The 15,892-nt window shown below is 30.9% G+C and overlaps 1 protein-coding gene across 1 annotated transcript in view; it reads right to left on the bottom strand.

Moving 5' to 3' along the window:
- Positions 1 to 9,360, bottom strand: part of LOC143249926 (guanine nucleotide-binding protein G(q) subunit alpha-like) — a 63,298-nt gene extending 53,938 nt beyond the window's left edge. The window contains exon 1 of the mRNA XM_076500542.1: positions 8,857 to 9,360. Coding sequence (XP_076356657.1) covers positions 8,857 to 8,974 — 118 coding nt within the window. The 5' untranslated portion in view covers positions 8,975 to 9,360. The remainder of the gene's footprint in view (positions 1 to 8,856) is intronic.
- Positions 9,361 to 15,892: the final 6,532 nt, after the last annotated feature.

Genomic DNA, 15,892 nt, shown 5'->3' with positions numbered 1-15,892 from the left:
CAAAGAAAAGGTAAGTTCAGTAGCAATGAAGGGAAATGAGCCTAAATCCTACCAATGATAACTCCCAATCCCAAATTAACAACAAAAGCTTAACTTGGTGTAAGAGAAGAAAAACAATTGATAAGGCTAACACTGGCCCAGAGCACAAATAGTCCATTGTGCAGCTTTATGTTAAACACAATATCAATACTTCAGTTATTTGGACAGTTGGAATAACTAAAAATAGTGTGTGTGTGTTTTCTTACAACAAAGACACATCAGGCTATCTTCTGTGTCCACTTAGGAGAATCGAACTCCTGATTTTAGCATTGTAAATCTGTAGACTTATCGCTGTACCAGCAGGGGACTGAAAACAGTAAAAATGGGAAACCCTAATTATGATCAGTTGTTTCTTTTCCTGACAATCCATGTAATTAGAACTTCAATTAATCCTACATGCACAGGTCAGTCCATTGGACAGAGGTCACACTGAAGAATTAATGTTCACCATAATTCTGCATTTCCAATGTTTATATTCACAAAATTTGGCAGCGTTTTAGTAAATATGTCAAGTTCATTGTAAAAAAAGTTAACTTTTAATAAAGTATTTTTACCAAAGATTTTTTGTGAACTTTCTGAATCAGTCTAACTCTGGTCTGATTCATGTTAAGAATAAAAATATTTTTTTTATTTTACAGTTTTCATATTTTGTTTACATAACTGTCTAACATACTTTATCAGCTATTTTATCTACTCTAACACTAATTATGGCACATTCAACAATCAGTTAGTATGTAGTAAGATGTAAAATGTGAAAATATTTTCTTTTTATAAACAATTTCAATTGTTTCTTGTAGTTATCACCTTCAGTTGTTAATCTTTTTACCTTTTCTAAACAGTTATGGTTTTACTGTTTTACTTAACTGACCACTCCTCAATCAAAAATATAGCTCAAACAAAATATGTTGCAAATGTGGCATATGCAAGTGCTGAACATATATCTGAGTTCTTCAAAAACATTCTTGGAATGATCAAATATATAATTTATACAATAAAACTAAAATAATACAATAGATTACAATATCATAAAACAACTGGATTTCAAAAAAAGCAATAAACAGGTTTAAAAAATGAATTTTCCTTTTCAGAGCATAAGACAATATGACAAACATTCAATTCTGAGTGACAAAACAGCATCCTAATAAATCATTTACAGAAAAAAAACTGATGTTTAAATTAGTTATGAATAAACCAATAAAAAGGTCAAACAAAATTAACATCTTCTGAAACACAAGATGAGATAGAAGAAGCCTGACATAAGGGTTTGACTTTCTTTTTATATCTAAGAAAAACAATAAAACCTGAGTCTATAAATCTATACTCTGACTTGCCAATACCAGTATTATAAGTGTACAATTAATGGAAAACTTGGACACGAACAAAAAGATAAAGTTAAAATTACCACTGTTCTATTAGGTTCAAATATATTTCTTAGTTCTGCAACTTGTTTCAAGATTTATTTTCTCATGTTTTGTAATATAACTGTAGCAAAATTACGGTTTTTAATTCACCTAAAAATACACACGTAGCCAAAACATATTTGTGAATACTTAGTTAACAACCACATTTTAAAATACCACATATTCAAGTAATTATTTTAATGAATCTGACAAGACAAAATTGACAATTACCAAGGGTTTGCAAAAAAAAATCAAAATATTTTAACTAAAACAATTATGAAAATTCTAAAGCGATTTCACTACATTACTTTTGATATGATAAATAACACCTAATATACAAATTAAAAAACTGAGAAGGTGTACACCATGAAACCATGTTTAATGACTTTAAACAGTCATCATGCATTTTAACTTCCAGAAAGTTAAAAAACAGTATTAATGGAGTTAGGGTATTGGATTTAATTATGATAAACAACTTTCAACAAGTAACACACTTGAGGCTTTAGTTTGTACAGATAAGAGGGAAGAAAAATGGTGCAAACAAAGATCAGAATGAAAAACAGATTGTTATAGATGATGCTTTAGTATGAAACATGTAGAGATTATTGTTATAGATGATGCTTTAGTATGAAACAGAGATTATTGTTATAGGTGATGCTTTAGTACAAAACATATAGATTATTGTTATAGGTGATGCTTTAGTACGAAACATATAGATTATTGTTATAGGTGATGCTTTAGTACGAAACATATATATTATTGTTATAGGTGATGCTTTAGTACGAAACATATATATTATTGTTATAGGTGATGCTTTAGTAGGAAACATATAGATTATTGTTATAGGTGATGCTTTAGTACAAAACATATATATTATTGTTATAGGTGATGCTTTAGTACGAAACCATATATATTATTGTTATAGGTGATGCTTTAGTACGAAACATATATATTATTGTTATAGGTGATGCTTTAGTACCTAAACATATATATTATTGTTATAGGTGATGCTTTAGTACCAAAACATATATATTATTGTTATAGGTGATGCTTTAGTACGAAACATATATATTATTGTTATAGGTGATGCTTTAGTACGAAAACATATATATTATTGTTATAGGTGATGCTTTAGTACCCAAACATATATATTATTGTTATAGGTGATGCTTTAGCACCCAAACATATATATTATTGTTATAGGTGATGCTTTAGTACCCAAAACATATATATTATTGTTATAGGTGATGCTTTAGTACCAAAACATATATATTATTGTTATAGGTGATGCTTTAGTACGAAACATATATATTATTGTTATAGGTGATGCTTTAGTACGAAACATATATATTATTGTTATAGGTGATGCTTTAGTACGAAACATATATATTATTGTTATAGGTGATGCTTTAGTACGAAACATATATATTATTGTTATAGGTGATGCTTTAGTACGAAACATATATATTATTGTTATAGGTGATGCTTTAGTACGAAACATATATATTATTGTTATAGGTGATGCTTTAGTACGAAACATATATATTATTGTTATAGATGATGCTTTAGTATGAAACATATAGATTATTGTTATAGATGATGCTTTAGTACGAAACATATATATTATTGTTATAGATGATGCTTTAGTACGAAACATATAGATTATTGTTATAGATGATGCTTTAGTACCAAAACATATATATTATTGTTATAGGTGATGCTTTAGTACCAAAACATATATATTATTGTTATAGGTGATGCTTTAGTACCCAAACATATATATTATTGTTATAGGTGATGCTTTAGTACGAAACATATATATTATTGTTATAGATGATGCTTTAGTACGAAACATATATATTATTGTTATAGATGATGCTTTAGTACGAAACATATATATTATTGTTATAGATGATGCTTTAGTACGAAACATACATATTATTGTTATAGATGATGCTTTAGTACGAAACATATATATTATTGTTATAGATGATGCTTTAGTACGAAACATACATATTATTGTTATAAATGATGCTTTAGTATGAAACATATAGATTATTGTTATAGATGATGCTTTAGTACGAAACATATATATTATTGTTATAGATGATGCTTTAGTAGGAAACATATAGATTATTGTTATAGATGATGCTTTAGTACGAAACATATATATTATTGTTATAGGTGATGCTTTAGTACGAAACATATATATTATTGTTATAGGTGATGCTTTAGTACGAAACATATATATTATTGTTATAGGTGATGCTTTAGTACGAAACATACATATTATTGTTATAGATGATGCTTTAGTAGATATTATTGTTATAGATGATGCTTTAGTACCCAAAACATATATATTATTGTTATAGATGATGCTTTAGTATGAAACATATAGATTATTGTTATAGATGATGCTTTAGTACCAAAACATATATATTATTGTTATAGGTGATGCTTTAGTACCCAAAACATATATATTATTGTTATAGGTGATGCTTTAGTACGAAACATATATATTATTGTTATAGGTGATGCTTTAGTACGAAACATATATATTATTGTTATAGATGATGCTTTAGTACGAAACATACATATTATTGTTATAGATGATGCTTTAGTACGAAACATATATATTATTGTTATAGATGATGCTTTAGTATGAAACATATAGATTATTGTTATAGATGATGCTTTAGTACGAAACATATATATTATTGTTATAGATGATGCTTTAGTACGAAACATACATATTATTGTTATAAATGATGCTTTAGTATGAAACATATAGATTATTGTTATAGATGATGCTTTAGTACGAAACATATATATTATTGTTATAGATGATGCTTTAGTATGAAACATATAGATTATTGTTATAGATGATGCTTTAGTACGAAACATATATATTATTGTTATAGATGATGCTTTAGTATGAAACATGGTTGGAATAAATAGGGAGAAAACAGATTATGCAATCCAGAATTGCAGAATAAAACTGAAAATGTGATTCTTTGTAGTGCTTATATGGGAAAACGATGAAGGGTAGGAATGATTAGAGAATATAACTGTTAAGACCAAGTCACTGATAGATTCATTTAGGGATGGTGCCGAGATTTAACTGTTGGAATAAAATTATAAATAGGACACTAGGGCTGAAATTTAGGCTTAAGTTAACATGCAAGTATAAGTAAATTCGCTGGATGGATTTGTGGAATTAGTTCAATGTGAAAAAGGACAAGAAATGAACGCTAACATCTGACAATTATGAGGTGGCTGGATTATTAAATTATACTTTAATCTACAACTTTTACTAATGAAAATTTAAGTATATATTGTTCATCCTAAACATGTTAGATAGAAACAAGACTGAACAAGATAATCACATCAATTCTGTGATAGAAACAAGAATAGACAAGATAATTATACTTAGCCTTTCAAGACAAGTTAAGAGTCAGAGCTCATGTCATTGTAATTGTTGACTTTCGTTCCCAATTTTACTGAAATACCATTTCATGCATTTATATCAATAAGTTTGGTATAAACTTGTATGTCATAATTCAAACTTTAATATTATGTAGAGTTAATTTCTTAATTTAAAAGTAAATTTTAAAACAGCACATTTCAAATCCAGATTTTAGTAAGTCATGTGGTATGTTAAATGGCAGCACTGGTCAAAATAAATTGTGATGTCAAAATAGTAAATCTGTCATTTCATGTGAATTAGGAACTCAAATTACTAATATTGACAAGGTATATAAAATAAAAACATTTTTATTTTGCTGAGATATGACTTATGTACTGAATCAAACACAGTGACTCTGTTCACCTCCTACCATTTTTGAAAACTGTCTCTTATATATATTTACTTCAATATATGACATGAATAACCAATCAACAGCTTAAGATTTCTCCCTTATGTTTTTCTCAGCCATTTTAAACTGTTAAAATGCCACCACATTATTTCAAACCAAGATTTCAAGGAGGTAGGTTGTGACTTTAGTTTGCTAAGTTTTATTTTAGACCTAAATATAACTTAGTTATTAAACTTGATAAATTATGGTGGAATTCTAAGGTATCATATAGCAATTTATGATTTTTTGGTTACTCATCTGTATATATATAAAACCTAAACAAATATTTTGTTTCATATCCTGTATGCACAAAATGTTAAAAGGTTTAATAACTTATGTGCATCAGCAACCAAGTTCAAGAGTTATCACCCGTAGAGATAATTGTTTTACTTCTGTACTGAATACATTAAGAAAAATAGGTTTCATAATTTATTTCTAAACAGTAATTATCTATAAACATATATAATTTATAATAATTGAAATGTGACTGTATATTACAAAGTACTAGTCTAATAAAACACAACCGAGACAGGGAAGACTAAAGATTAGTTTTATATTATTGGATACTGTAGCATGAGTGGACATGCACAGATTTGATGCGAGTTATGTAAATGTCAGTTAGGCATGACTAGAAGGTCAATATAATAAATATATAATGTTATGAGACTTAAGCTACTAAAATTAAACATTTATATTTTTGTATTATAATATGTAGTCATTCTAGCATGAAAAAAAATTTACGTTTCCTTTTTTTAATGATGGTTACGAGGTTGGTCAATTGACAGACCCCAAAGATTTAAGGTATAGTAAATAAAACAGTCTTACAGAACACAAACATTTGAAATATATTCAGGAGGTTTTAAACATTACAGAAATATTTGAAATTTTGAGCACAGAGGAAACTTCTTTTAATCATAACCTTAAATCAACTTGCACTCGAAAGAGTAGAAAAACAGACTTTATATTTTCACAAATTAAGAAAATATATCAAAATACTGATATTTTTGTGTACAAAAAAACTAATAATTTCTAAAACTCAACCAAATTTTGTGAAGATACACATGCTATATCAAAAGTTATATTGCAAATACTTAACATATGGAAATATGTAGATTAACTTGTGTATATTACACTGAGCCCATTAAAAAACAGTAAAGATTAACTAGAAACCAACTTTTGACACCCATAGTGGGCAAAACACAGGTAACCCATTGTGTAGCCTTGTGCTTAATTCCAAACAAACCTTACCTGGGTTAGAGGGATATAAGATTAAACATTAGTAAATTTACTCACTTTTATAAGAAAGAAAATACATAGTTCTTTGTGTCGTTACAAGACATATTTAAAGACATTCAAGTTATTATATTTTGATCCATTACAGGATTTGTGCAATGGACAGTGAAACAAAATATTGGAAGAATATTAAAAATCAAGTACGAGATGCACCGAATTAAGACACAAAAAAAAGTTAAATACTTGAAAACTTCATGATACAGTATGTACATCTATTTATCAAGTTAAAATAGTTTTAATAATATTATTTTATTCTTGTATACATGGTATCACCAACCTTACAAATGTTACTATCCAGAAACTTTGATGTCAACTTTGGTATGGGAAATCACATTATCGTAAGTTAGAAGTTAACGCACAAAAACTTCTTTATTTCACAAAAATAACCCAAATATTTGATATTTTACATTCAGCAAACAAGGGGATATCTCCAAGGTCTGGCATACTTTTTCAGAACAGGCATTTTTTCCCACATCTAAGAATTTTCCATACTTGGTCAGGTTATGTCCAGTTCCTAGACTTAAACAGATGTGTTTAATCAAATCTGCACCAGATTTGATATTTTTGATAGGGGAAAGTACATCTGATAGTTTTTTTTCCCTCTGAAAGAACATTCACATGTTGAAAATATCTAAAAATGTATGTATTTTAAATTGTAAGAAATTCTTGTAATAAAATGTTTCACAGAATGAAGTATTCAACTTTATATTTTGAAATCACAGAGAACAAAGAAAAACTTAAATTTTCTTTCTCCAGACATTAAACACTCCTTAAAAGTTGCTAGTTCTATCACTAATGTGATTCTGCCTTCATGACTCATGTCAATAGAGAAGACACGTGAATGTGCCATCTTGAAACTAAAACAAATGGTAATGTTTGTATATCATATTTACTTATTAAATTAGCACCTAAACAGCTACAAGACTTAGCCCAGTATTTACTGCATTATTTGATTTCCCAAAACCAAAATAAAAAATGTCCCCATCTAATCAATCTAATAAAAAGTTTCTTTTTTACTAATTTACTCTGTCTACAAACCGATTTTTAAAAAATCTATTTCAATTTATTGTCGATCAACAACTGAACGATGCTTTATGTTACGAGAACATGAACATGCAAAACGGGCAGGGCTACAAATAGGAGGTAAACTAATGCTACTTATGTAGTCACCAGAAACTTATTTCTCAACAAAATTTTGCATTTAGCAGAACCAGCTTTCATATCTTCTAATAATATAACTAAAATATTGATGTAGAAAAAACATACTGCCCGAAAAACATGTCATGTTTTCAAATTTCCTCTGCACTGGAAGTTTCTTTTCCACAGAGTATGTTAAATATTTTGTGTGATGTTACCTGTAATTTTGAATAACATATATAATAAAACATTTCTTATATCAGCAAAATATACTCTCAATTTCTTTCGTTCTATTATTCGACACAACTGATGTTAAAGCATAAAAACTGGAGCTGAAAAAGATTATGTGACGGTGCTCTCAGATTCATCTTTGAAATGAATGTATTAAATGATCTACTCTTAAGAATAAAAGTTATAATGGATGAACATACAATATCTTCTCCCTTCAAAAAGAATAACTGTTTGATAGACAATGTGAAATTTGCATGTTAAAATCCATTATTCTAATGTGTGGTTGAGATGGATAAAACAGCTATACTTTAAATTTTTAAGCATATTTTATCATTTTATTAAATTTTAGTTCTTGTACCAAGTCTTAAACCTGTAGATTTTATACTTGAAAAACTGTGGATAGTACTTATACAACTTTGGCAGGTTTAGGTAAGAACAACCAAACATTTCAACTTAGATCTTTAATTGCATGTTGTCTGTGTTACTATTACAACTTAACACATATATTAGAAGAATGTGTGTGTTCTTTACAACTATCACATTAATTCAGAAAGCACAGTTACGTGCCTATCATACATAATCAATGATACAGAGTAAAACTCCCATTATATTATAAATTTTAAAAGGCAAAAGAGAAAATTATGGAATCATAAGAAATGTTTTCATACCTGAGAAACTTAAAACCCTCAACTGTCCAGTATGTGTTAAAATATACATTCCAATTCCTATTTCCAAGTCTAACATCAAAAATGGAACTCCCATTATTTAATAAACTTATAAAATGAGTCTAAAACAGATAAATAACCTGAAGTATAAATTATGTTAGGTTAGCCTTAAACCAGACCTAAACATAACAAAATTAGTCAGTAGCAGTACGAAAATATTAAAATAAAATTACTAACCTAATAAAAGTAATTTTAATTCCCTTCTAGCATCACGTTTGTCTTTACGAAGTTGTCTTTCAATTTCTTGATTGATTCTTTTCTGTTCCTTTACTTCTTCGCTAAGACAACAACCCATGATCAAAATATGATCAGCAAGAGTCCAATAAAATACGGACAACCACCGCCGTTTTGAAAGTCGGAGTCCAATCCCGTATGCGTTATAAATACTTTTACGAGAAGGTCCTACAAGTACAACGCTAAGCCTAAGCCTGTCAATCCATTAGGCTTATAATTTAAATGGTAATAATAATAATAATCATTACGAACAATATTACAAAAAAATAAACAAATTATGTTTCCAAAAATGGAAAGAAAAGAAGGATTATACAGAGTTTCAATTCATAATACAACAAATCTCGCACATTTTCCATCGAATTTTACAACCTTCCTCAGTAACTTCGCACACGATATCTCCCCAACCACGCACGCATCAAACACTCGTTAACCGCGAACAATATTTCTGAGTGTGACGTGCTGGGTGTGGCGTGAGACGATTGTACTGAAATGATGAAAAACGCTTGGCCACAGGACAACTGAATATATATATATTATTTTGTATACATAAGTAATATAATTTAATTTATATTCGCTCGAATAACACAAAATTTGTGAGTGATGATAGCTTATATGTTCAAGATATGAAAATGAAGAAACAAAACACTTACTTTTGAAATGAATTTAAGTAATCGTTTTTTAAGAAAGGCAAAAACGTTAAATAGCCTTAATAATAGGTTGGCAAACAAAGATTTATTTGCATAATTGATAATTTTATTGATGGTGATGCTTATTATTCTATTAGCATAATATGCTTGATGATCGAGGTTCAGTAAACAATGGGCGTAGTGAGTATTTTCACCAAGATTATTTTGCAATGGAATCTTGTGAAGATGAAAGATTACTGTTGGTTCTTACAACGTGATACTGAAAACATACACAAAAGGCTCAAAGTCAAGCAGGTATTTTGTGACAAATATAATCCCATTATGAAAGTTTTTATCACAGTCTGAGTATATTTTTAGTGCATAATATCATTACACTCGTCGCATTTTAAACTGGTGTTTCTGTTACATATTGTTTCTAATCATTCAAATATGGAATTTTCAATGGATAAATAAAATTATTAAATAATTATGTGCACATTATGTGGAATTATTTTGAATAAATTTATCAAAACTGTAAAATTTCAGACGATCAGTAGTTTTCGACATGATTGTTAGAATCAGCATCATCAAGTTACTCAGAAACATTTGCATTTTTCTATTAGCAGAGAAAATTTTTTCATAGCCTGGTGTTACGTCACATCGATTGTAATAGATAATATGGTATATTTAGGTCATAATGATTTCCAAGCAATTTCCCGTATATTGTGGGAATAATTTCGTATGAGAATACTACAGGGTAAGCACATGAAGCATACTGTTTACTGTCCAAAAAGCACACACCGTTAGCTCAAACAGTTATGTGTCTAAGTGGTAATGTAGGCCTAGTGTTATTCTACGATTATTGTGAAAGAAGTGGAGGTAATTGAAAATAATTGCACTGGTGGCGTTGCTTCTACTACAGTGCGTCTATAAATAAATGCATGGTTACCAAGACATCTCAGGTCACTAGTTAACGATTGTGGAAGCAGTCTAGATGCACAACAGTGCAGAAGCTCGATGTTTTCTTAGTTAAAAATGCCAATGTGTTTTTGGTACCAAATGACCAGTTGAGTTAAATAAATATAACTCATTAGTGTATAGATAAAAGAAATGCATGTCTGATTAAACAACTTCCATCCAGGCTTCCCTGAAACACTACGGTAGGAATGTAGGTCTATGTTGATTATGACTTGGTAACTTTTGATCACTTGTTTGTACAGTATAATTCAGGCTTGTAACATGGAAATGGTTTTTCTTGCTGTTCAATGATATCTTGTATGTTTGTTTAATGTTCTGATGTTAGACTCTATGCGTAAGTCAACTTAATTTCTCTTATATTAATATTGAATCATATTGTAAGCGATTCTTCTAGTGGTTGGGGTACCAGGACTAATGCTTCGTAAAATCAGAAAAGAACAATTGAAGATTCAAGAACTAGCTTGGACACTTCTTGTTGTGTGGTAAGATGAAACATGCTCAATGTACATTGAAGAGCATAGCAAGAATCTCCACAACTTTTGGTAGTTGTCCAAACAGTTATGAGAACATATAGCTATGCTGAATCAAATATGTAAACCACTGATGTACAGCTTTCAACCTTAGGCAAAAAATACTTCAGACTTTACACAAGGACTGAAGATAATCAAAGTGTTACATGTACCTGAGCTCATATTTATAGGAATGGGTGATGCAAAATAGCAAGTGGATACTTCCAAAGTTTGTATATCCCAACAGAACTGTCTGAGATAAACACTTGCCATAACCACAATGGTGTGTCACATAAATGAAAAGAGAATCACTTTATGGATGCGATGCATAGTCTGTCCATAAAATAGATTTGTAACAGTATTTGTTAAGGTCCGTATTAGTTGACACTCACATATGATTTTACATGTAAAAGCCTGGTAGAAGATATTACATGAATATGTGTGCAAAGATCTAACAAAAATATACATTATGATACAAGAATCAAGGAATAATATTCAAATGTGAAGAGTCTGTGTGGCTTTGATATTTGTTAGCAACACAAAAGTGATTAAGTTTCAGATGAACAGATATCTATCTCGTTCTCTGGTAGCTTTATCTGTCAAAGTATATATTATAGCAGTTATGGGTGTTGTTCAAACATGTTTGACACATTGACAAATTAAAACCACGTGGTAGTGGCAATTCTCTAACACTAGCTAAATCAGGTATTAAATATTGATACTGATGAGTAAGAGAATAGTGAAGCTATTGTAATATGTAATTTTGACTCAGTTAATGGACAGAAAGATACTGAGACTATTTACTTGGCTGTACAAGACCAACTAAATGCCTTCAGAGGAGACGAGATATTCGTCTGATCAGTGCTGGATTAAACTTGTAGGTGGACTGGAATGATCAATATAACTTTTGGTAAAAAATACCGATGTAAGAAGAGTTTAATACATGACACAACCAGCAAAACCATTTATTGTTGAAACTGAACACAAACAATAGTTATCACACACAACTGAAAAATCTACCCAATGTATTCATGACATTAAAAGTATTAATAAACAAGTAACGCGAGATAAACAATATCAATAAAACAAGAACACATTAAGTGAAACATACATTCATTGGATATATTTTATGTTACTTTTATTATTCGAAATCAAAGAGAGAATCTCGTCAATTTTTGAGGATCCTAAAATGTAATTTTTAATAACAGACAGATTTCACATTCTTAAATGTTTCATTATTGATTGTAAATGATGTTGTAGTTAATTTCAGTTTTAAGAATGATTTCTCATGGCTACAACTTCAAACCATTAAGGATGGAAATTGTCAAGATAATTTCCACGTTAGGAAAAGTATCTTTGTTTCATATACGTTGTTTTTACCTTTCTCTTACTTTAACGCTTTAAAATGAACCAATTCATCATCCAAATCGTCAAAGATATCTGATTTATACATTTCTACTAGCTCCAAAACTGTTGAATGGATCAGATGCAGTTCCATCTCTAAAAGTTGACTGAGAAATCCAAATCGATTGTTCACTTCTGCATCAGTATTTGAATGTCCGTCAAGTTCTGCATGTAACTTGTCAGTAACGTATATAAAACTGTTGACTCGATTAAACATCCACTGGAGTTAGCTCAGCCTCTGATGATTGGCCATGGTCTCGTCACTAGCAGAATAAAACGAACATTATAAGTACGTATATGTTTCTGTTAATAGAATTCATTTAAATACGAGAGCTGAATTCCAATAATTACAAACTTAGAAACAATCGCATAAGGCCTGGAAAACGTTGACAATGAACTTAGAAGAGCTGGTGTGAGATAAGTGGACTCGTTTTGTAGGATCTGACTTCTTTAACTGAAGCAGTCAAGAACGAAAAGTCAGAATCCAGAATATAATTCTATTTCAAAGTATCACATCCTTTCATAAAGAAAACATGCAATATATATGGTCTCACATTTTCGTTTATCATCATTAACAACACGTCTATTATCTCATTATAGCCCTTGTATAATGTTCGTGTGGCTTCTGCACGAGCTTACCAGTGTGTGTTACTAAATTTTCTTTTGGTACCAATAAACTTCTAGGCTTGATAGCATCATCAATAAAGTGAATATCAAAGTATAACAAATGAAAATATGTACAGTTGTTGTAAAACTCAAAGAATGTCACAGCTGTGACATATCAAGTAAAAGGACATCACATGATATACACTCCGCTAGTTGGTTCTTCTGGTGGGTACTTGCTTGCCTGCACTTTTTTCATTCATGTTGTATGTTGTTATATCATTGCCAACATCATCAAGAAATCCAAGTAACACAGCGACTCTTACCAGTATAGGCCTGGCATGGCCTAGCGCGTTAAGGCGTGCACTTCGTAATCTAAGGGTCGCGAGTTCGCGCCCGAGTCGCGCCAAAACATGCTCGCCCTCCCAGCCGTGGGAGCGTTATAATGTGACGGTCAATCCCACTTTTCGTTGGTAAAAGAGTACCCCAAGAGTTGGCGGTGGGTGGTGATGACTAGCTGCCTTCCCTCTAGTCTTCCACTGCTAAATTAGGGACGGCTAGCACAGACAGCCCTCGAGTAGCTTTGTGCGAAATTCCAAAACAAACCAAACCAAAACTTACCAGTATTGATTAAGAACGTGATAAAACGTTTGAGTTTCACGTTCAATGTATTGCAAAACACAGTTGAGGTGGCCTAAATGACTGGAATCAGAAACATAATTTACAGATACTGAGAAATACTTTGACTCATTCAAACGATCTACAGTAGTTCCAGAACATGTTTTACTAATAAAGTAATTATCACATCACACGCAGTAGAGAAAAGGTAATTTGTTTGACTACGCCCTTGACTGGCATGCTTTCAAATATACTGAGCTAAGATTGAATCATATTCTGAAAGTAAATCTATCAATCCAAAGAAATTCTCATCTTATGGAAAAACCAATTATCTCATCAAACTCATGGAATCTAAGAAAACGTATAACACTATCACTTCACTTTAGGCTTGGCACCAATAGAAATACATTTGTTTTATTGCTTGGCTGAATGCTCGCCAATACTGCCTGATACGTTTACTCACCGATACTGCCTGATACGTTTACTCACTTCACTAGCGGAATGATGTTCCCGCAGTGCATTTTGAACGTTCGTGTTACTCTAGTTTGTGAGTTTCCAATCTCTGTACCCAACTGTAGCTGAATTTCCAAAACTACTAAAAATACTGCAGACAAAACAATAATTTTCACCAGTGGAGGAGCGAATAACATAACCATGAACGAAGAACGTTTTCTGGTGTTGTGCAGCTTTTCCTCAAATTAACCTTTTGTGCAGTATCACTTCATTGTACCTTCACCCCACGAACATACTGAACTAAATCATGAAAGTCCCGTCTGTATTAGCAATAGTCACTGAAACTTTCTTAGCCAAATAGTTAATCATTTGTTCTTATATTCTCTCAGGATACAATCCTATGTCGTAAAGAACGTCATTCTGGTTTCAGTCATCTATTATATATGTAAAATTTATTGTTTTCTTTTGAAGGATGCAACTGTCATATTTCTTACCTTCTCTGTGGTTTCATGTTGTTCCCTCAAATCTGGACGAATCTACTTAGCTATGTCACAAACATGACAACGAGGATAATGACTGAAAAACTTGATGAGTTTCTTTATGATGTCCCTGGTTGTGAAGTAGTGACTAGGCAGTCGACTGATACAAAAAGTCAAATATCTACCTTGACTTCATTATGTCACTTCTTCATGATCTTGCTTCTTCCCTCCCCCTATTTTCTCTTCTCAGCAAAACTTCGGTAACACCAACTTTATGTGGCTTATCCACTGATGTATGAAAAGTTTAATTGGCGTCAGTCCTAACATGCACAGCAAAAAACAGTCTAGAAGGTGAAAATAACAAAATCATAAGGTTATATTTTGCAAAACTAAAAAACAAAAAAATAATATAAATAAAAATTTCAAACTCACTGGTGTAATTTTCAGTAAAGGATAAACATAATTGTAATAATAAAATGGCATGACTATTGATCTGTGCATGACTACCATAGCTCCAACAAGTTTGGTTTGAATTTCGCCCAAAGCTACACGACGGCTACCTGCGCTAGTCGTCCCTAATTTAGCAGTGTAAGACTAGAGGGAAGGCAGCTAGTCATCACCACCCACCGCCAACTCTTGGACTACTCTTTTATCAACGAAAAGTGGGATTAACTGTACATTCTAACGCCCCAACAGCTGAAAGGACGAGCATGTTTGGTGTGACGGGGATTCAAACCCGCGACCCTTATATTACGAGTCTAGCACCTTAACCACCTGGCCATGCCTGGCCAGCTCCAAGAGGAAAGAACCTATAAATCTGAAATTTTGCACCTGTACCAGATGGATTCTGAGGCTGTGCACCTGGGTACTTATTACTTATTTACGTGTGGGCGCAGCCACATTTCTTTAATGAAGCAAGATAGCAAAAAACCGCATAGAAAAGCCAGTTCATTTTCAAACACTGCATTCCAATACTTACTTCTATGGTATGTTGGAACGCATTGTAAACAACAAAAGTATAATTTAATATTGTTGTTAGTGTATCTAATGAAAGTATAAAATGAAAAATAAACTATAAAAATGGAAAACATATTTGTTGGTTTCTTAATTTACAGTTTCCATTGATTAAAAAGGTTTATTTATATTAAAAGTGTTGGTAATATAACAGGAAAATAGTTTAATTCAGAAACGATTTAAGTTTCAAACAAAGCGTGACGTGACACAGTTATTTATGTAGGTCAGACAATGGGACATATTGTGCCATCTAATAACTAGAGCAAGTCTATAATAACAAAAGGATATGTCTGTG

Source organism: Tachypleus tridentatus, chromosome 4 (genome assembly GCF_004210375.1).
Source record: "Tachypleus tridentatus isolate NWPU-2018 chromosome 4, ASM421037v1, whole genome shotgun sequence".
NCBI classification, from domain to species: domain Eukaryota; kingdom Metazoa; phylum Arthropoda; class Merostomata; order Xiphosura; family Limulidae; genus Tachypleus; species Tachypleus tridentatus.
Note: the sequence above shows the minus strand (reverse complement) of the source record. Positions and strands in the feature narration are given on the sequence as shown.